A 23,027-nucleotide genomic window follows, 5' to 3' on the forward strand; every position below is an offset into this window, starting at 1 on the left:
GTAGATAAGGAAGTAAAAAATATTAAATGTGTTTTACACTTTGTTGTGGAACATTAACTTATTAAAAACCAGGAAGAAAATATCTTGATCTGTTATTTAGTTTTCTAGTATAAACTGGATTTTTGAACTCAATTTGGTTTATATTACCTGTGTGATCCAAAAAGCAAGTAGAAAAATTCTGTTGTGAAAGTGAGATTAATAAAATGAGCAAAAAGACCGATATATCAGAGAAAAATTCAAGGCCTCAATCAAGTCAAGTGTATTTTTACTATGAATTGCCACAGATAGCAACATGTCATGAGTGTGTTGTGCTTGTTCCAATGCCAAATATTACTTTAAAAAAGAAATCAAAAATTAATATTTTAAAGAGAAAGAAGTCAGAACTAACATTGCATTCCTTTGGTTCCTGTACTGTTTTGTTATTGGAATATGACTCACAGGAAGACATAGTTAATTTCTCAGCATGTGAAAATGAGGTATATATATATATATATATGTAAGCAAAATACATTTGCTTTATCTTCTTAATCTGCATTCTTCTGACCTTTATTTTATAGTGGACATACAGTTTGTTTTACACTGTGCATCTCTTCTTGGATAAATAATTTATTTATTGTTGTTATTGGATTTTAACTAACTTTCAGTAACTGCCAGTACTTTGAGATCAGTACTTTTTATACGACCGCAAAATTTTTGCGATTGTATAATGTTATGGCGTTGTCAGCGTTGTCGTCTTACAAAGACATTTGGTTTCCAGACAATAACTTGAGAATAAGTGTATGGGTCTCTATGAAATTGTACCACAAGGTTCCATACCACAAAAGGAAGTTTGGGATTGATTTTGGGGGTTATTGTCCTAACTGTTTAAGAATTAGGAGCCAAAAACAAGCATTTTTCTTGTTTCAGGACAATAACTTGTGTATAAGTGTATGGATCTCTATTAGATTGTATCACAAGGTTCCATACCTCAAAAGGAAGGTTGAGATTGTTTATGGGGGTTATGGCCCAAACGGTTAAGGAATTAGGGGCCGAAATTGGGCCAAAAACAAGGTTTTTCTGGTTTCCAGACAATAACTTGAGTATAAGTCTATGGATCTCTATGAAATTGTACCACAAGGTTCCATACCCAAAAAGGAAGGTTGGGATTGATTTTTGGGGTTATGGCCCTAAACATTTAGGAAAAAGGGGCCGAAAACATTACTTTTCTAATACTTTTTATAAATTGCTTATTTCTTGACCAATTTCAATGTAGTTTAATTCAAAGTCTTGAATTCTTGGGGTTCTTATATGCTCAATCTAACTGTGTATTTAGATTTTGGATTTTGGGCCCCGTTTTTGAATTGGTCCACATTGTGTACCAAAGGGTCCAAAATTAAACTTTTGTTTGATTTCATCTAAAATTGAATTATTGGGGTTATTTGATATGTCGAATCTAATCGTGTATTTGGAATTTTTATTTTGGGGCCTTGTTTTCAAATTGGTCCACATTAAGGTCCAAAGGGTCCAAAATTAAACTTTGTTGGAATAATAAAAAAAATTAATTGAATTCAGGGGTTATTTGATATGTTCAATCTAACTGTGTATTTAGATTTTTGATTTCTGGACCAGTTTTTAAATTGGTCCACATTATGGTCCAAAGGGTCTAAAATGAAACTTTTGTTTGATTTTTTTTTTAAATGGAATTCTTGGGGTTCTTTGATATGCTGATTCTAAACATGTATTCAGATTTTTGATTTTGGGCCCAGTTTTCAAGTTGGTCCAAATCAGGGTCCAAACGGTCCAAAACTTTTTTGTTTGTTTGATATCAACAAAAAATTGAATAAATGGGGTTTTTGATATGCTGAATCTAACCGTGTATTTAGATTTTGTATTTGGGGCCCTGTTATCAAATTGGTCTACATTGAGGTCCAAAAGGTCTGATATTGGACCTTAATAGGTAAATTTCCAATTTCCAATTATTAAGTTCTTAGACCACATTCATTCTGTGTCAGAAACTATGCCATGTCAAATGTTTAAAGTCATATGAAACGAGTTTCTTGTTATTTTAATGTTATCGAATTTATTATACCCCCGCTTTAAAAAAGTGGGGGGTATATATACCTGTTTTACCTCTGTCCGTCCGTTCATCCATCCGTCTGTCCATCCATCCGTCCGTCCGTCCCATGAATATTTTTCGTCGCATTTGCTTTCAGGGTTTATATAAGTCAGCTATACCGTGTGATGGGTTTTCAGATTCATCACTCAACAACAAATGCATATTTGGGCTGGGGGTATCATCAGTGAGCAGTAGCTTGCAGTTTCACTTGTTGAACCAATGCATGCATATATTCTAAACTAAATCTTGTATGCATGTATTTTATATTTATTACTAATCTATAATGTATTATCGACAAATGATATTTCATTAAGTGATTGTTGATCGCAAACTAATTAACTTTTGAGTTTGTTGCCAAAGTTAACTGGAATGTGACATTGATAAACAATCAACACAGAGCATGTGGAGCCTGTGACAAGCAAATAGGTGGAGCCTTTTTTAATAGGATTTTCGAAGGAAACATCGGTTATTAAACTGGTGATATACGGCGGGCAGCTGGGCAGTTTCGAGCGGCTGCCAAACAGTGTCAGCACAATAACATGAAAACGCTTTAACAAATTTTTTTCAAATTTAAATATGTTGTTTCCTGGGACTTAATGAAGGTCTCTATTAATTTTCAAGATTTTAGTATATCTCCTTTGTGAGTTATCGCCATTTTTAATATCCAAAAGTAGAATTTTAAAATATTTTACTGTTTTTATCATGTTATGATTTGTCTAATCTCAGAATGAAAATTGGAGTGACAGATTTATTTGAAAATTATCTATTTCCTAAGTGGTAATGATTATAAGCTATATCATTAGACATTTTGAAGATTATTACATTATTAATTATGTTAGAGCACTATGTTAAACAACCATAGTTCTGTTCAATTAGATATTATAAATATTTCAGCATATGATAATGATTTATTTTCATTATTAATTAGATCTTGGAAATATTTTAGCATATGATAATCATTGGAGTGACAGATTTATTTGAAAATTTTCTGTTTTCTGATCTGTAGGACTGTATTTATACAGTTTGAAACTTACTAGTTACTAGTCTGCCAACTTTTGAAAATGGCCATGGGGGTTTTTGTGCGCGACACCATTTTTAAGGGTCAAATTAATTCACGGCATTTTTTCGTGTGTTGATTTGGCTCAAGAGATAGTGACTGGCATGCTTCTTTTTTTTTGGGTTGATGGTGCAAGATGAGGTTATAAACCTTCTTTTTTGAACTTTTTGAATGTTGTACTCTTTTTATTGTGATAAACACCAGCAAGATTACTTTATGTTTGTCTGATACTAGTAGTATTACTGTATAAATGAAGTTTGGAATTTACTGTTCATTATTAGACATTTTGTAGATAATTAAGTGTCCGTTAATCATATATATTCTTACCCCTACCCCCCTTCAATTTGATAATGTGCTTTTATCTTGTAAACGGTTGAGGTCCCTACTCCTAAACCATATATATTCTTGTATGGGACAATAAAACAAATCAAATGAAATATTGGGATAGTCCTCTGGTTCACAGCTACCCTCCTTTTTTTTGAAAACTTGTAAATGTGCAAGCTCCCCACCCTGAAACCATATATATTCTTGTATGTTACAAATCTAATGAAATAAAAGGTGAGTCCCCTGGGGTCACCCCCAGCGTGTCTGTTTGAGAATTTGTAAACGGTCGAGATCCCCACCCCTAAACCATATATATTTTTGTATGGGACAATAAAAGAAATCAAATGAAATATAGGGGAAGTTCATTGTGGTAACCCCCCTACCCCTAGGCATTCTGTTTGAGAAATTGTGAACGGTTGAGATCCCCACCCCTAAACCATATTTATTCCTGTATTTGACAATAAAACAAATCAAATAAAATTTAGGGGAAGTCCACGAGGGTAAACCCCACCCCCTTCTTTTTGAAAACTTGTAAACGGTTGAGATCCCCACCCCTAAACCATATATAATCTTTTTTGGGACAATAAAACAAATGAAATAAAATTTAGGGGATGTCCCCTGGGGTAACCCCCACCCCCTTTTTTTTAAAAATTTGTAAACAGTCAAGATCCCCACCCTGAAACCATTTTTCTTCTTGTATATTACAATAAAACAAATCAAATGAAATAAAAGTCGAGTCCCTTGGGGTCACCCCCACCTTTTTCCTGTTTAAGAACTTGTAAATTGTTAAGATCCCTCACCCCTAAACCATATATATTCTTGTATGGGACAATAAAACAAATCAAATGTAATATAGAGGAAGTCCATTTGGTTAACCCCCACCCCCTTCTTTTTGATAGCTTGTAAACGGTCAAGATTCCCACCCAGAAACCATATATATTCTTGTATGGGACAATATATCAAATCAAATGAAATATAGATGAAGTCCACGGTGGTAAACCCCACCCTCTTCTTTTTGAAAACTTGTAAACGGTTGAGATCCCCACTCCTAAACCATATATATTCTTGTATGGGACAATAAAACAAATCAATTGAAATTTAGGGGAAGTCCCTTGGGGTAACCCCCACCCCTTTTTTTTTTGGAAAACTTGTAAACAGTTCAGATCCCCACCCTGAAACCATATATATTCTTGTATGTTACAATAAAACAAATCAAATGAAATAAAAGTCAAGTCCCCTGGGGTCATCCCCACCTTCTTTCTGTTTAAGAACTTGTAAACGGTCGAGATCCCCACCCCTAAACCATATATATTCTTGTATGGGACAGTCAAACTAATCAAATGAAATATAGGGGAAGTTCATTGGGGTAACCCCTACCCCCCTTTTTTTTGATACTTGTAAACGGTCAAGATTCCCACCCAGAAACCATATATATTCTTGTATGGAACAATATATCAAATCAAATGAAATATAGGGGAAGTCCACGGGGGTAAACACTATCCCCTTCTTTTTGAAAACTTGTAAACGGTTGAGATCCCCACCCCTAAACCATATATATTCTTGTATGGGACAATAAAATAAAGCAAATTAAATTGAGGGGAAGTCCCCTGGGGTAACCCCTACTCTCCTTTTTTTTGAAAACTTGTAAATGGTCAAGATCCCCACTGCGAAACCATATATATTCTTGTATGTTACAATAAAGCAAATGAAATGAAATAAAAGGTGAGTTCCTTGGGGTCATTCCCACCTTCTTCCTGTTTAAGAACTTTTAAATGGTCGAGATCCCCGCTCCTAAACCATATATATATCCTTGTATGGGACAAAAAAAAACCAAATCATATGAAATAAAGGGCAGGTCCCCTGGGAAAATTAATCAGTTTGTGTGTGTTATATTTGAACATAAATTAAATATATATAGGGTTCTTTCAAGTGCTGAATCTGAAGTTGTTTTTAATTAGATAATAATCTATTTTTATTATGAGATAAAGTTTTTGACATTGATAGATAAGTTGCAGATCTGTATTATTTTTTGACACATGAAAGAAACAATTTTAGCAACTATTAATTAAATTTGATTATAATATGGAAATAGATATAACATCATATCTGATTTTAGAGAAGTATTTTGCTGGTTTTTTACTGGTTTATGGAAATAAGTTTGAGTTATTTGTTTTGAAAAGTGATGTGTTTAATTGATAGATATAAAATCATATCTAATTTTAGAGATTTAAGAGTGGTTAAGTCATATCTAATTTTAGAGAATTATTTTGGTGTTTTGTTACTGGTTCATGGAAATAAATTTGAGTTATTGGTGAAATATCATTGGTAAATTGTTTGAAACTTTTTTGGTAGGCTGTGTGTCTGTCTGTCTGTTTTCTGTCTGTTTGTCCTTCAGTTTGGCAAATGAGTTTGCCACACTTTTATACCTGTAGTTGAGGGGGCATTAAGTTTTACCCTTGTCTGTCTGTAAGTACATATGCTGTATGTCCCAAAATTGGTTTTCGTTCTCTATGGGACAATAAAACAAATCAAATGAAATATAGGGGAAGTCCATTGGGGTAACTACCACCCCCCTTTCTTTTTGATAACTTGTAAGCGGTCAAGATCCCCACCCTGAAACCATATACCTATGTTCTTGTATGTTACAATAAAACAAATCAAATCCATTTTTAGCTCACCTGACCTGAAAGGTCAAGTGAGCTTTTCTCATCACTTTGCGTCCGTCGTCCGTCGTCCGTCGTCCGTTGTCCGTCGTCCGTAAACTTTTACAAAAATCTTCTCCTCTGAAACTACTGGGCCAAATTTAACCAAACTTGGCCACAATCATCATTGGGGTATCTAGTTTTAAAAATGTGTGGCGTGACCCGGTCAACCAACCAAGATGGCCGCCACGGCTAAAAATAGAACATAGGGGTAAAATGCAGTTTTTAGCTTATAACTCAAAAACCAAAGCATTAAGAGCAAATCTGACATTGGGTAAAATTGTTCATCAGGTCAAGATCTATCTGCCCTGAAATTTTCAGATGAATCGGACAACCCGTTATTGGGTTGCTGCCCCTGAATTGGTAATTTTAAGGAAATTTTGCTGTTTTGGGTTATTATCTTGAATATTATTATAGATAGAGATAAACTGTAAACAGCAATAATGTTCAGCAAAGTAAGATTAACAAATAAGTCAACATGACTGAAATGGTCAGTTGACCCCTTTAGGAGTTATTGCCCTTTATAGTCAATTTTTAACAATTTTTCGTAAATCTTAGTAATCTTTTACAAAAATCTTCTCTGAAACTCCGTGGCCAAATTAAACCAAACTTGGCCACAATCGTCATTTGGTTATCTAGTTTTAAAAATGTGTGGCGTGACCTGGTCAACCAACCAAGATGGCCGCCACGGCTAAAAATAGAACATAGGGGTAAAATTCAGTTTTTGGCTTTTAACTCAAAAACCAAAGCATTTAAAGCAAATCTGACATGAAGTAAAATTGTTTATCAGGTCAAGATCTATCTGCCCTGAAATTTTCAGATGAATCGGACAACCTGTTATTGGGTTGCTGCCCCTGAATTGGTAATTTTAAGGAAATTTTGCTGTTTTTGGTTATTATCTTGAATATTATTATAGATAGAGATAAACTGTAAACAGCAATAATGTTCAGCAAAGTAAGATTTACAAATAAGTCAATATAACCGAAATGGTCAGTTGACCCCTTTAGGAGTAATTGCCCTTTATAGTCAATTTTTAACCATTTTTCGTAAATCTTAGTAATCTTTTACAAAAATCTTCTCCTCTGAAACAACTGGGCCAAATTAAACCAAACTTGGCCACAATCATCATTTGGTTATCTAGTTTTAAAAATGTGTGGCGTGACCCGGCCAACCAACCAAGATGGCCGCCACAGCTAAAAATAAAACATAGGGGTAAAATGCAGTTTTTGGCTTATAACTCAAAAACCAAAGCATTTAGAGCAAATCTGACACGAAGTAAAATTGTTTATCAGGTCAAGATCTATCTGCCCTGAAATTTTCAGATGAATCGAACAACCTGTTGTTGGGTTGCTGCCCCTGAATTGGTAATTTTAAGGAAATTTTGCTGTTTTTGGTTATTATCTTGAATATTATTATAGATAGAGATAAACTGTAAACAGCAATAATGTTCAGCATAGTAAGATTAACAAATAAGTCAACATGACTGAAATGGTCAGTTGACCCCTTTAGGAGTTATTGCCCTTTATAGTCAATTTTTAACAATTTTTCGTAAATCTTAGTAATCTTTTACAAAAATCTTCTCCTCTGAAACTCCGTGGCCAAATTAAACCAAACTTGGCCACAATCATCATTTGGTTATCTAGTTTTAAAAATGTGTGGCGTGACCTGGTCAACCAACCAAGATAGCCGCCACGGCTAAAAATAGAACATAGGGGTAAAATTCAGTTTTTGGCTTTTAACTTAAAAACCAAAGCATTTAAAGCAAATCTGACATGAAGTAAAATTGTTTATCAGGTCAAGATCTATCTGCCCTGAAATTTTCAGATGAATCGGACAACCCGTTATTGGGTTGCTGCCCCTGAATTGGTAATTTTAAGGAAATTTTGCTGTTTTTGGTTATTATCTTGAATATTATTATAGATAGAGATAAACTGTAAACAGCAATAATGTTCAGCAAAGTAAGATTTACAAATAAGTCAATATAACCGAAATGGTCAGTTGACCCCTTTAGGAGTAATTGCCCTTTATAGTCAATTTTTAACCATTTTTCGTAAATCTTAGTAATCTTTTACAAAAATCTTCTCCTCTGAAACAACTGGGCCAAATTAAACCAAACTTGGCCACAATCATCATTTGGTTATCTAGTTTTGAAAATGTGTGGCGTGACCTGGTCAACCAACCAAGATGGCCGCCACGGCTAAAAATAGAACATAGGGGTAAAATTCAGTTTTTGGCTTTTAACTCAAAAACCAAAGCATTTAAAGCAAATCTGACATGAAGTAAAATTGTTTATCAGGTCAAGATCTATCTGCCCTGAAATTTTCAGATGAATCGGACAACCCGTTGTTGGGTTGCTGCCCCTGAATTGGTAATTTTAAGGTGATTTTGCTGTTTTTGGTTATTATCTTGAATATTATTATAGATAGAGATAAACTGTTAAAAACAATAAATGTCGGCAAAGTAAGATTAACAAATAAGTCAACATGACCGAAATTGTCAGTTGACCCCTTTAGGAGTTATTGCCCTTTATAGTCAATTTTTAACCATTTTTAGCTCACCTGACCTGAAAGGTCAAGTGAGCTTTTCTCATCACTTTGCGTCCGTCGTCCGTCGTCCTGCGTCCGTCGTCCGTCGTCCGTCGTCCGTAAACTTTTACAAAAATCTTCTCCTCTGAAACTACTGGGCCAAATTTAACCAAACTTGGCCACAATCATCATTGGGGTATCTAGTTTTAAAAATGTGTGGCGTGACCCGGTCAACCAACCAAGATGGCTGCCACGGCTAAAAATAGAACATAGGGGTAAAATGCAGTTTTTAGCTTATAACTCAAAAACCAAAGCATCAAGAGCAAATCTGACATAGGGTAAAATTGTTCATCAGGTCAAGATCTATCTGCCCTGAAATTTTCAGATGAATCGGACATTCCGTTATTGGGTTGCTGCCCCTGAATTGGTAATTTTAAGGAAATTTTGCTGTTTTTGGTTATTATCTTGAATATTATTATAGATAGAGATAAACTGTAAACAGCAATAATGTTCAGCAAAGTAAGATTTACAAATAAGTCAATATAACCGAAATGGTCAGTTGACCCCTTTAGGAGAAATTGCCCTTTATAGTCAATTTTTAACCATTTTTCGTAAATCTTAGTTATCTTTTACAAAAATCTTCTCCTCTGAAACAGCTGGGCCAAACTAAACCAAACTTGGCCACAATCATCATTGGGGTATCTAGTTTAAAAAATGTGTGGCGTGACCCGGCCAACCAACCAAGATGGCGGCCACAGCTAAAAATAAAACATAGGGGTAAAATGCAGTTTTTGGCTTATAACTCAAAAACCAAAGCATTTAGAGCAAATCTGACATGAAGTAAAATTGTTTATTAGGTCAAGATCTATCTGCCCTGAAATTTTCAGATGAATCGAACAACCTGTTGTTGGGTTGCTGCCCCTGAATTGGTAATTTTAAGGAAATTTTGCTGTTTTTGGTTATTATCTTGAATATTATTATAGATAGAGATAAACTGTAAACAGCAATAATGTTCAGCAAAGTAAGATTAACAAATAAGTCAACATGACTGAAATGGTCAGTTGACCCCTTTAGGAGTTATTGCCCTTTATAGTCAATTTTTAACAATTTTTTCGTAAATCTTAGTAATCTTTTACAAAAATCTTCTCCTCTGAAACTACGTGGCCAAATTAAACCAAACTTGGCCACAATCATCATTTGGTTATCTTGTTTTAAAAATGTGTGGCGTGACCTGGTCAACCAACCAAGATGGCCTCCACGGCTAAAAATAGAACATAGGGGTAAAATTCAGTTTTTGGCTTTTAACTCAAAAACCAAAGCATTTAAAGCAAATCTGACATGGAAATAAAATTGTTTATCAGGTCAAGATCTATCTGCCCTGAAATTTTCAGATGAATCGGACAACCCGTTGTTGGGTTGCTGCCCCTGAATTGGTAATTTTAAGGTTATTTTGCTGTTTTTAGCTCACCTGGCCCGAAGGGCCAAGTGAGCTTTTCTCATCACTTGGCGTCCGTCGTCCGTCGTCCGTCGTTGTCGTCGTCGTCTCCGTCGTCGTTAGCTTTTTACAAAAATCTTCTCCTCTGAAACCACTTGGCCAAATTTAACCAAACTTGGCCACAATCATTGTTAGGGTATCTAGTTTAAAAAATGTGTCCGATGACCCCACCAACCAACCAAGAATGCCGCCATGGCTAAAAATAGAACATAGGGGTAAAATGTAGATTTTGGCTTATATCTCTGAAACCAAAGCATTTAGAGTAAATCTGACATAGGGTAAAACTGATTATCAGGTCAAGATCTATATGCTCTGAAATTTTCAGACAAATCTGACAACCGGTTGTTGGGTTGCTGCCCCTGAATTGGTAATTTTAAGGAAATTTTGCAGTTTTTGGTTATTATCTTGAATATTATTATAGATAGAGATAAACTGTAAACAGCAATAATGTTCAGCAAAGTAAGATCTACAAATAAGTTGTCATGACCAAAATTGTCAGTCGACCCCTTTAGGAGTTATTGCCCTTAATAGTCAATTTTTAACAATTTTTTGTAAATTTTTGTAATCTTTTACAAAAATCTTCTTCTCTGAAACTACTGAAACAAATATAACCATACTTGGCCATAATCATTATTAGGGTATCTACTTTGAAAAATTTGTCCGATGACCCCGCCTTCTAACCATCATGGCCGACTTGGTTAAAAATAGAACATTGGGGTAAAATGCAGTTTTTGGTTTATATCTCTGAAACTAAAGCATTTAGAGCAAATCTGACTGGTGGCAAAAAAGTTCATCAGATTTAGATTTATCTGCCCTGAAATTTTCAGACGAATCCGACAACCCGTTGTTGGGTTGCTGCCCCTGAGTTAGTAATTTTACAAAAATTTTGCAGTTTTTTGTTATTATCTTAGATATCATTATAATATCTAATATCTAATACTATTAATTATGATTTTAACCTTATTTTACATGATTTCCAAAGCATCAGTAAATACAGGTGAGCGACACAGGCTCTTGAGAGCCTCTAGTTTCATAAATCTTAGTAATCTTTTACAAAAATCTTCTCCTCTGAAACTACTGGGCCAAGTTAATTATAGATAGAGATAATTGTAAGCAGGAAAAATGTTCAGTAAATTAAGATGTACAAACACATCACCATCACCAAAACACAATTTTGTCATGAATCCATCTGCGTCCTTTGTTTAATATTCACATAAACCAAGGTGAGCGACACAGGCTCTTTAGAGCCTCTAGTTAATATCCAAAAGTGGAATTTTAAAATATTTATCTCTTGTTATTATTTTATGACTTGTCTTATCTCACAATAAAAATTGGAGTGACAGATTTATTTGAAAATTATCTATTTCCTAAGTGGTGATGATTTTAAGCTATATTATTAGACATTTTGAAGATTATTACATTATTAATTATTAATTAGATCTGGGCTATATCATAGCATATGATAATCATTGGAGTGACAGATTTATTTGAAAAATTTCTGTTTCCTGATAAGATCTGTAGGACTGTATATATAAAGTTTGAAATTTACTAGTAGGACTGTATAAATGAAGTTTGAAATTTACTGTTCATTATTAGACATTTTATAGATAATTAAGTCTCCCTAAACCATATATATTCTTAAACCCACCCCCCTTCAATTTGATAATGTGCTTTTATCTTGTAAACGGTCGAGATCCCCACCCCTAAACCATATATATTCTTGTATGGGACAATAAAACAAATCAAACGAAATATTGGGGGAGTCCCCAGGACCACCCCCACCCCCCTTCTTTTTGAAAACTTGTAAACGGTCAAGATCCCCACCCTGAAACCATATATATTCTTGTATGGGACAATAAAACAAATCAAATGAAATATTGGGGAAGTCCATGGGGGTAACCCCCACCCCCTTCTTTTTGATAACTTGTAAACAGTTGAGATCCCCACTCCTGAATTATATATATTTTTGAATGGGACATTAAAACAAATCAAATGAAATTGAGGGGAAGTCCCCTGGGGGTAACCCCCACCCCCATTCTTTTTGAAAACTTGTAAATGGTCAAGATCCCCGCCCTGAAACCATATATATTTTTGTATGGGACAATAAAACTAATCAAATGAAGTAAAAGGCGAGTCCCCTGGGGTCACCCCAACCCCCTCTTGTTTGAGTACTTGTAAACAGTCAAGATCCCCACCCCTAAACCATATATATTCTTGTATGGGACAATAACACAAATCAAATGAAAATATAGGGGAAGTCCATGGGGGTCACCCCCACCCCCTTCTTTTTGAGAACTTGTAAACGGTCAAGATCCCCACCCCGAAACCATATATATTCTTGTATGGGACAGTGAATCAAATCAAATGAAATATAGAAGAAGTCCATGGGGGTAACCCCCACCCCCCTTCTTTTTGATAACTTGTAAACGGTCAAGATCCCCGCCCCTAAACCATATATATTCTTGAATGGGACAATAAAACAAATCAAATGAAATTGAGGGGAAGTCCCCTGGGGAAACCCCCACCCCCCTTTTTTAGCTCACCTGACCTGAAAGGTCAAGTGAGCTTTTCTCATCACTTTGCGTCCGTCGTCCGTCGTCCTGCGTCCGTCGTCCGTAAACTTTTACAAAAATCTTCTCCTCTGAAACTACTGGGCCAAATTTGACCAAACTTGGCCACAATCATCATTGGGGTATCTAGTTTAAAAAATGTGTCCGGTGACCCGGCCAACCAACCAAGATGGCCACCATGGCTAAAAATAGAACATAGGGGTAAAATGTAGATTTTGGCTTATATCTCTGAAACCAAAGCATTTAGAGCAATTCTGACATGGGGTAAAATTGTTTATTAGGTCAAGATCTATCTGCCCTGAAATTTTCAGATGAATCGGACAACCTGTTGTTGGGTTGCTGCCCCTGAATTGGTAATTTTTAGGAAATTTTGCCGTTTTTGGTTATCATCTTGAATATTATTATAGATAGAGATAAACTGTAAACAGCAATAATGTTCAGCAAAGTAAGATCTACAAATAAGTCAACTTGACCAAAATGGTCAGTTGACCCCTTAAGGAGTTATTGCCCTTTATAGTCAATTTTTAACCATTTTTCGTAAATTTTTGTAATCTTTTACAAAAATCTTCTCCTCTGAAACTACTAAGACAAATTTAACCAAACTTGTCCACAATCATCATTAGGGTATTTTGTTTAAAAAATGTGTCCGATGACCCCGCCCTTGAACCAAGATGGCCGACATGGCTAAAAAATAGTACATAGGGTAAAATGCAGTTTTTGGCTCATATCTCTGAAACCAAAGCATTTAGAGCAAATCTGATGAGTATAAAATTGTTCATTATGTCAAGATCTATCTGCCCTGAAATTTTCAGACCAATCAGGCAACACATTGTTGGGTTGCTGCCCCTGAATTGGTAATTTTAAGAAAATTTTGCAGCATTTGGTTATTATCTTGAATATTATTATAGATAGAGATAAACTGTAAACAGCAATAATGTACAGCAAAGTTAGATCTACAAATAAGGCAACATGACCAAAATTGTCAATTGACCCCTTAAGGAGTTATTGCCCTTGATAGTCAATTTTTTACAATTTTCATAAATTTTGTAAATTTTTGTAAATTTTTACAAAGTATTTTCCACTGTATCTACCGGGCCAAGTTCATTACAGATAGAGATAATAGTAAGGAGGAAGAATGTTCAGTAAAGTAAGATCTACAAACACATCACCATCACCAAAACACATCACCATCACCAAAACACAATTTTGTCATGAATCCATCTGTGTCCTTTGTTTAATATGCACATAGACCAAGGTGAGCGACACAGGCTCTTTAGAGCCTCTAGTTTTGAAAACTTGTTAACAGTCAAGATCCCCACTCCAAAACCATATATATTCTTGTATGGGACAATAAAACAAATCAAATGAAATAAAAGGCGAGTCCCCTGGGGTCACCCCACCCCCTCCTGTTTTAGAACTTGTAAACAGTAGAGATCCCCACCCCTAATTCTTACATATTCTTGTTTGGGACAATAAAACAAATCAAATGAAATTGAGGGAAAGTCCCCTGGGGTTACCCCCACCCCTTTCTTTTTGAAAACTTCTAAAGATAGTACCACATTGTGGTCCAAAGGGTCCTAAATTAAACTTTTGTTTAATATCATCAAATATTGAATTCTTTGGTTCTTTGATATGCTGATTCTAACAATGTTTGAGTGTTAAATCATATCTAATTTTAGAGAACTTAGTCATCACTGGTTGTTGTTATTATATTATTGATTATAATTTGAAAAATTACATCATATCTTATTTTAGAGAACTATTTATCCAGTTTGAGTTATTTCCATTTGCACAGAAAATATTATGGATAAAATTAACCTGTGTTTCATTTCAACATAAATTAAATATATATATAGGGTTCTTTCAAATGCTGAATCTAAACTCTATTTAAATATTAGATTTTTAGGCCCAGTTTTCAAGTTGGTCCAAATCAGGGTCCAAAATTAAACTTTGTTTGATTCAACAAAAATTGAATTTATGGGGTTCTTTGAATATTCAATATTCTTGTATGGGACAATAAAACAAATCAAATGAAATATAGGGAAAGTCCATGGGGGTAACCCCCATCCCCCATTCTTTTTGATAACTTGTAAACAATCGACATCCCCTCCCCTAAACCATATATATTCTTGAATGGGACAATAAAACAAATCAAATGAAATTGAGGGAAAGTCCCCTGGGGTAACCCCCACCCCCCTTCTTTTTGAAAACTTGTAAATGGTCAAGATCCCCAACCTGAAACCATATATATTCTTGTATGGGACAATAAAACAAATCAAATGAAATATAAGGTGAGTCCCCTTGGGTCATCCCCACCCCCTCCTGTTTAAGAACTTGTAAAAATAGTACCACATTGAGGTCCAAAGGGTCCTAAATTAAACTTTTGTTTAATTTCATCAAATATTGAATTCTTTGGTTTTTTGATATGCTGATTCTAACAATGTTTGAGTGTTAAATCATATCTAATTTTAGAGAACTTAGTCATCACTGGTTGTTGTTATTATATTATTGATTATAATTTGAAAAATTGCATCATATCTTATTTTAGAGAACTATTTATCCAGTTTGAGTTATTTCCATTTGCACAGAAAATATTATGGATAAAATTAACCTTTTTTTCATTTCAACATAAATTAAGTATATATATATAGGGTTTTTTCAAATGCTGAATCTAAACTCTATTTAAATATTAGATTTTTAGGCCCAGTTTTCAAGTTGGTCCAAATCAGTGTCCAAAATTAAACTTTGTTTGATTCAACAAAAATTGAATTTATGGGGTTCTTTGAATATTCAATATTCTTGTATGGGACAATAAAACAAATCAAATGAAATATAGGGAAAGTCCATGGGGGTAACCCCCACCCCCCATTCTTTTTGATAACTTGTAAACAATCGACATCCCCACCCCTAAACCATATATATTCTTGAATGGGACAATAAAACAAATCAAATGAAATTGAGGGAAAGTCCCCTGGGGTAACCCCCACCCCCCTTCTTTTTGAAAACTTGTAAATGGTCAAGATCCCCAACCTGAAACCATATATATTCTTGTATGGGACAATAAAACAAATCAAATGAAATATAAGGTGAGTCCCCTTGGGTCACCCCCACCCCCCTCCTGTTTAAGAACTTGTAAAGATAGTACCACATTGAGGTCCAAAAGGTCCTAAATTAAATTTTTGTTTAATTTCATCAAATATTGAATTCTTTGGTTCTTTGATATGCTGATTCTAACAATGTTTGAGTGTTAAATCATATCTAATTTTAGAGAACTTAGTCATCACTGGTTGTTGTTATTATATTATTGATTATAATTTGAAAAATTGCATCATATCTTATTTTAGAGAACTATTTATCCAGTTTGAGTTATTTCCATTTGCACAGAAAATATTATGAATGAAATTAACCTGTGTTTCATTTCAACATAAATTAAATATATATATAGGGTTCTTTCAAATGCTGAATCTAAACTCTATTTAAATATTAGATTTTTAGGCCCAGTTTTCAAGTTGGTCCAAATCAGGGTCCAAAATTAAACTTTGTTTGATTCAACAAAAATTGAATTTATGGGGTTCTTTGAATATTCAATATTCTTGTATGGGACAATAAAACAAATCAAATGAAATATAGGGAAAGTCCATGGGGGTAACCCCCATCCCCCATTCTTTTTGATAACTTGTAAACAATCGATATCCCCTCCCCTAAACCATATATATTCTTGAATGGGACAATAAAACAAATCAAATGAAATATAAGGTGAGTCCCCTTGGGTCACCCCCACCCCCTCCTGTTTAAGAACTTGTAAAGATAGTACCACATTGAGGTCCAAAGGGTCCTAAATTAAACTTTTGTTTAATTTCATCAAATATTGAATTCTTTGGTTCTTTGATATGCTGATTCTAACAATGTTTGAGTGTTAAATCATATCTAATTTTAGAGAACTTAGTCATCACTGGTTGTTGTTATTATATTATTGATTATAATTTGAAAAATTGCATCATATCTTATTTTAGAGAACTACACTACAAAAGTCTAAAAGTCTGAAAAGACCAGTTTTTGTCTTAATTTGCCTGAACTTTTACTCGACATTCTCCAAAAGTATGACTTGTGTCTTAATTTTTCTTGACAAATTCTCATTTATATTAAATTTGTATGAAATTTACTCGACATATTCTCGACATTCTGAATATGGTCTTAAAATTTCTTGACAAATTCTTGACATTTGAATACTGTCTTGAAATTTCTCAACATATTCTCGACATTCTTATTTTTTCTCAGTATGGCTTGACATATTCTGAACATTTTGAATCTTGTCTTAAATTTACTTGACAGTTCTGAGTTTTACAAATCATGACCAATATTCATGATATAATTTAATCTTTATTTCTCTTTATATGATATACTGTTGTTTCAAGTTACACTTCTTTACAACAAAAATAAAAGTTGGGCATGTAAAATAATTGAAAATTTGGGTATATAATTATTTTTACAAATGCAAATATGGCTATGAAATCTAAAGTATAAAATAATTCAAATGTGGGTGTGTTGATATAAAACAATTTCAATGTGGGTTTTTAAATAATTACAAATTTTGATTCCTAAATCTTATAAATTAAATGATTCAAACTTTCATACTGTAGACACATTTCATTCTACATGTACATTCATAATATTCAATGTTGATATGATAAATAATTATTATACCAAAATGTGGTTTATATAAATAGCAAATTATGATATACAAATCATTCATTTAACAGAAGAAAAATTTGTGTAATGTCATCTGTTGGAATATATTAAGTATTACACATGGACAGGATGTTCCCCATAAATTAAGGTATTCCACACCCCAGAGTACACGCAACTGTCAAATAGAAGTTATTGCTTTACCTGTAATCAGCCATACAACTTATCAGTTGACCGACCATGCCACTACAATTTAAAAAGTTTGTTGATAGATGAAAATGAAAATCATCATTTTGATGAAAAAAAATTGAATTGAAATGGATTTTCTTCATCAAAATTATGAAGTTAATTATTTTAACATAAAAACAAATTGAATAATTCCCAAAGATTAAAAGAAAATTATTATCTACTCCAGGAATAATAAAAAAAATGTATTTATAATGGGTCCCATCAATGATTTCTATAGAAATCATCGGTCTTATGAAATGGTTCTCAAACAGACATGCATAATATAGATCTAAACATTTTTTTCTTTTCAGGAAGGAGTTATCACAAATATTTATTTTTGATAAAAAATTATAAAATTCAACACTCAAATTTGAATAAAAAATGTTTTTGGGTTGTTCTAAAAAATGAATAAGGTTTTTGAATCAAGATGGGAACAAATTCTTTGACCTAAACGAAAGCCCCCCCTCTTTTTTTAGCCACACAAACCCAAAAGATGAATTGTGGGGTCCAAAAGAGATACAAGACACCTATTTAAGTAAAGCAAATTTGACTGGCAGTTTTGCGAATGGCAAAAATCTAATTGCTGTTTGTCAATACCTTCGACTTATATTCCAAGTGAAAACAATTACTTAAATGTTTAATAAAAATAAATCAAAATTAAACTACATGGGGGATTATTCAGGGTATTCCAACTTAGTTGCACCAAAAGGGTATCTTACTATACCAAATTAATTCTTGATTCTTCAAAGTTTAGTTTAGCCATAATAAAAAGGAGTATACAACAGCAATAGAATGTCATAAACAGTGCAGAATAAGTCTGTTCACATTTCAGGCGAAATTTATACTGTTGAGATAGTGTCAAGACATATTTAAGACTGTCAAGAATGTGTCGAGACATATTCAGACATTATTTAGAATGTCAAGAATATGTCAAGACAGATCGAGACAAATTTAAGACAGTCAAGAATTGGTCGAGACTAATCCAGACTCTTATCAGATGATACAGGAAGTGTCGAGAAATTTTAAGACAATGTTCATACTGTCAAGACACTTGTCAAGAAAAATTAAGAACCTTATTAGACAAATTCATACTATGTCAAGAATTTTTAAAAATTATTCAGACAAATTAAGAATGTCGAGTAAAAATTCATGCAAATTCAGACAAAAACTGGTCTTTTCAGACTTTTTGACTTTTGTAGTGCTATTTATCCAGTTTGAGTTATTTCCATTTGCACAGAAAATATTATGGATAAAATTAACCTTTTTTCATTTCAACATAAATTAAGTATATATATAGGGTTTTTTCAAATGCTGAATCTAAACTCTATTTAAATATTAGATTTTTAGGCCCAGTTTTCAAGTTGGTCCAAATCAGGGTCCAAAATTAAACTTTGTTTGATTCAACAAAAATTGAATTTATGGGGTTCTTTGAATATTCAATATTCTTGTATGGGACAATAAAACAAATCAAATGAAATATAGGGAAAGTCCATGGGGGTAACCCCCACCCCCCATTCTTTTTGATAACTTGTAAACAATCGACATCCCCACCCCTAAACCATATATATTCTTGAATGGGACAATAAAACAAATCAAATGAAATTGAGGGAAAGTCCCCTGGGGTAACCCCCACCCCCCTTCTTTTTGAAAACTTGTAAATGGTCAAGATCCCCAACCTGAAACCATATATATTCTTGTATGGGACAATAAAACAAATCAAATGAAATATAAGGTGAGTCCCCTTGGGTCACCCCCACCCCCCTCCTGTTTAAGAACTTGTAAAGATAAGTACCACATTGAGGTCCAAAAGGTCCTAAATTAAATTTTTGTTTAATTTCATCAAATATTGAATTCTTTGGTTCTTTGATATGCTGATTCTAACAATGTTTGAGTGTTAAATCATATCTAATTTTAGAGAACTTAGTCATCACTGGTTGTTGTTATTATATTATTGATTATAATTTGAAAAATTGCATCATATCTTATTTTAGAGAACTATTTATCCAGTTTGAGTTATTTCCATTTGCACAGAAAATATTATGAATGAAATTAACCTGTGTTTCATTTCAACATAAATTAAATATATATATAGGGTTCTTTCAAATGCTGAATCTAAACTCTATTTAAATATTAGATTTTTAGGCCCAGTTTTCAAGTTGGTCCAAATCAGGGTCCAAAATTAAACTTTGTTTGATTCAACAAAAATTGAATTTATGGGGTTCTTTGAATATTCAATATTCTTGTATGGGACAATAAAACAAATCAAATGAAATATAGGGAAAGTCCATGGGGGTAACCCCCATCCCCCATTCTTTTTGATAACTTGTAAACAATCGATATCCCCTCCCCTAAACCATATATATTCTTGAATGGGACAATAAAACAAATCAAATGAAATATAAGGTGAGTCCCCTTGGGTCACCCCCACCCCCTCCTGTTTAAGAACTTGTAAAGATAGTACCACATTGAGGTCCAAAGGGTCCTAAATTAAACTTTTGTTTAATTTCATCAAATATTGAATTCTTTGGTTCTTTGATATGCTGATTCTAACAATGTTTGAGTGTTAAATCATATCTAATTTTAGAGAACTTAGTCATCACTGGTTGTTGTTATTATATTATTGATTATAATTTGAAAAATTGCATCATATCTTATTTTAGAGAACTACACTACAAAAGTCTAAAAGTCTGAAAAGACCAGTTTTTGTCTTAATTTGCCTGAACTTTTACTCGACATTCTCCAAAAGTATGACTTGTGTCTTAATTTTTCTTGACAAATTCTCATTTATATTAAATTTGTATGAAATTTACTCGACATATTCTCGACATTCTGAATATGGTCTTAAAATTTCTTGACAAATTCTTGACATTTGAATACTGTCTTGAAATTTCTCAACATATTCTCGACATTCTTATTTTTTCTCAGTATGGCTTGACATATTCTGAACATTTTGAATCTTGTCTTAAATTTACTTGACAGTTCTGAGTTTTACAAATCATGACCAATATTCATGATATAATTTAATCTTTATTTCTCTTTATATGATATACTGTTGTTTCAAGTTACACTTCTTTACAACAAAAATAAAAGTTGGGCATGTAAAATAATTGAAAATTTGGGTATATAATTATTTTTACAAATGCAAATATGGCTATGAAATCTAAAGTATAAAATAATTCAAATGTGGGTGTGTTGATATAAAACAATTTCAATGTGGGTTTTTAAATAATTACAAATTTTGATTCCTAAATCTTATAAATTAAATGATTCAAACTTTCATACTGTAGACACATTTCATTCTACATGTACATTCATAATATTCAATGTTGATATGATAAATAATTATTATACCAAAATGTGGTTTATATAAATAGCAAATTATGATATACAAATCATTCATTTAACAGAAGAAAAATTTGTGTAATGTCATCTGTTGGAATATATTAAGTATTACACATGGACAGGATGTTCCCCATAAATTAAGGTATTCCACACCCCAGAGTACACGCAACTGTCAAATAGAAGTTATTGCTTTACCTGTAATCAGCCATACAACTTATCAGTTGACCGACCATGCCACTACAATTTAAAAAGTTTGTTGATAGATGAAAATGAAAATCATCATTTTGATGAAAAAAAATTGAATTGAAATGGATTTTCTTCATCAAAATTATGAAGTTAATTATTTTAACATAAAAACAAATTGAATAATTCCCAAAGATTAAAAGAAAATTATTATCTACTCCAGGAATAATAAAAAAAATGTATTTATAATGGGTCCCATCAATGATTTCTATAGAAATCATCGGTCTTATGAAATGGTTCTCAAACAGACATGCATAATATAGATCTAAACATTTTTTTCTTTTCAGGAAGGAGTTATCACAAATATTTATTTTTGATAAAAAATTATAAAATTCAACACTCAAATTTGAATAAAAAATGTTTTTGGGTTGTTCTAAAAAATGAATAAGGTTTTTGAATCAAGATGGGAACAAATTCTTTGACCTAAACGAAAGCCCCCCCTCTTTTTTTAGCCACACAAACCCAAAAGATGAATTGTGGGGTCCAAAAGAGATACAAGACACCTATTTAAGTAAAGCAAATTTGACTGGCAGTTTTGCGAATGGCAAAAATCTAATTGCTGTTTGTCAATACCTTCGACTTATATTCCAAGTGAAAACAATTACTTAAATGTTTAATAAAAATAAATCAAAATTAAACTACATGGGGGATTATTCAGGGTATTCCAACTTAGTTGCACCAAAAGGGTATCTTACTATACCAAATTAATTCTTGATTCTTCAAAGTTTAGTTTAGCCATAATAAAAAGGAGTATACAACAGCAATAGAATGTCATAAACAGTGCAGAATAAGTCTGTTCACATTTCAGGCGAAATTTATACTGTTGAGATAGTGTCAAGACATATTTAAGACTGTCAAGAATGTGTCGAGACATATTCAGACATTATTTAGAATGTCAAGAATATGTCAAGACAGATCGAGACAAATTTAAGACAGTCAAGAATTGGTCGAGACTAATCCAGACTCTTATCAGATGATACAGGAAGTGTCGAGAAATTTTAAGACAATGTTCATACTGTCAAGACACTTGTCAAGAAAAATTAAGAACCTTATTAGACAAATTCATACTATGTCAAGAATTTTTAAAAATTATTCAGACAAATTAAGAATGTCGAGTAAAAATTCATGCAAATTCAGACAAAAACTGGTCTTTTCAGACTTTTTGACTTTTGTAGTGCTATTTATCCAGTTTGAGTTATTTCCATTTGCACAGAAAATATTATGGATAAAATTAACCTTTTTTCATTTCAACATAAATTAAGTATATATATAGGGTTTTTTCAAATGCTGAATCTAAACTCTATTTAAATATTAGATTTTTAGGCCCAGTTTTCAAGTTGGTCCAAATCAGGGTCCAAAATTAAACTTTGTTTGATTCAACAAAAATTGAATTTATGGGGTTCTTTGAATATTCAATATTCTTGTATGGGACAATAAAACAAATCAAATGAAATATAGGGAAAGTCCATGGGGGTAACCCCCACCCCCCATTCTTTTTGATAACTTGTAAACAATCGACATCCCCACCCCTAAACCATATATATTCTTGAATGGGACAATAAAACAAATCAAATGAAATTGAGGGAAAGTCCCCTGGGGTAACCCCCACCCCCCTTCTTTTTGAAAACTTGTAAATGGTCAAGATCCCCAACCTGAAACCATATATATTCTTGTATGGGACAATAAAACAAATCAAATGAAATATAAGGTGAGTCCCCTTGGGTCACCCCCACCCCCCTCCTGTTTAAGAACTTGTAAAG

At 33.0% G+C, this 23,027-nt stretch overlaps 1 protein-coding gene across 2 annotated transcripts in view; it reads left to right on the forward strand.

Annotated features, from left to right (window-relative positions):
* Positions 1 to 23,027, forward strand: part of LOC127701140 (ranBP-type and C3HC4-type zinc finger-containing protein 1-like) — a 494,271-nt gene that overhangs the window by 40,576 nt on the left and 430,668 nt on the right. For both annotated transcript variants that reach the window (XM_052204944.1, XM_052204946.1), the window contains exon 2: positions 369 to 476. In XM_052204944.1, the coding sequence (XP_052060904.1) occupies positions 472 to 476 (5 nt within the window). In that variant the 5' untranslated portion in view covers positions 369 to 471. The remainder of the gene's footprint in view (positions 1 to 368; positions 477 to 23,027) is intronic.

The sequence above is a fragment of the Mytilus californianus genome, unplaced genomic scaffold (assembly GCF_021869535.1).
Source record: "Mytilus californianus isolate M0D057914Y unplaced genomic scaffold, xbMytCali1.0.p SCAF_5, whole genome shotgun sequence".
Classification (NCBI taxonomy): domain Eukaryota; kingdom Metazoa; phylum Mollusca; class Bivalvia; order Mytilida; family Mytilidae; genus Mytilus; species Mytilus californianus.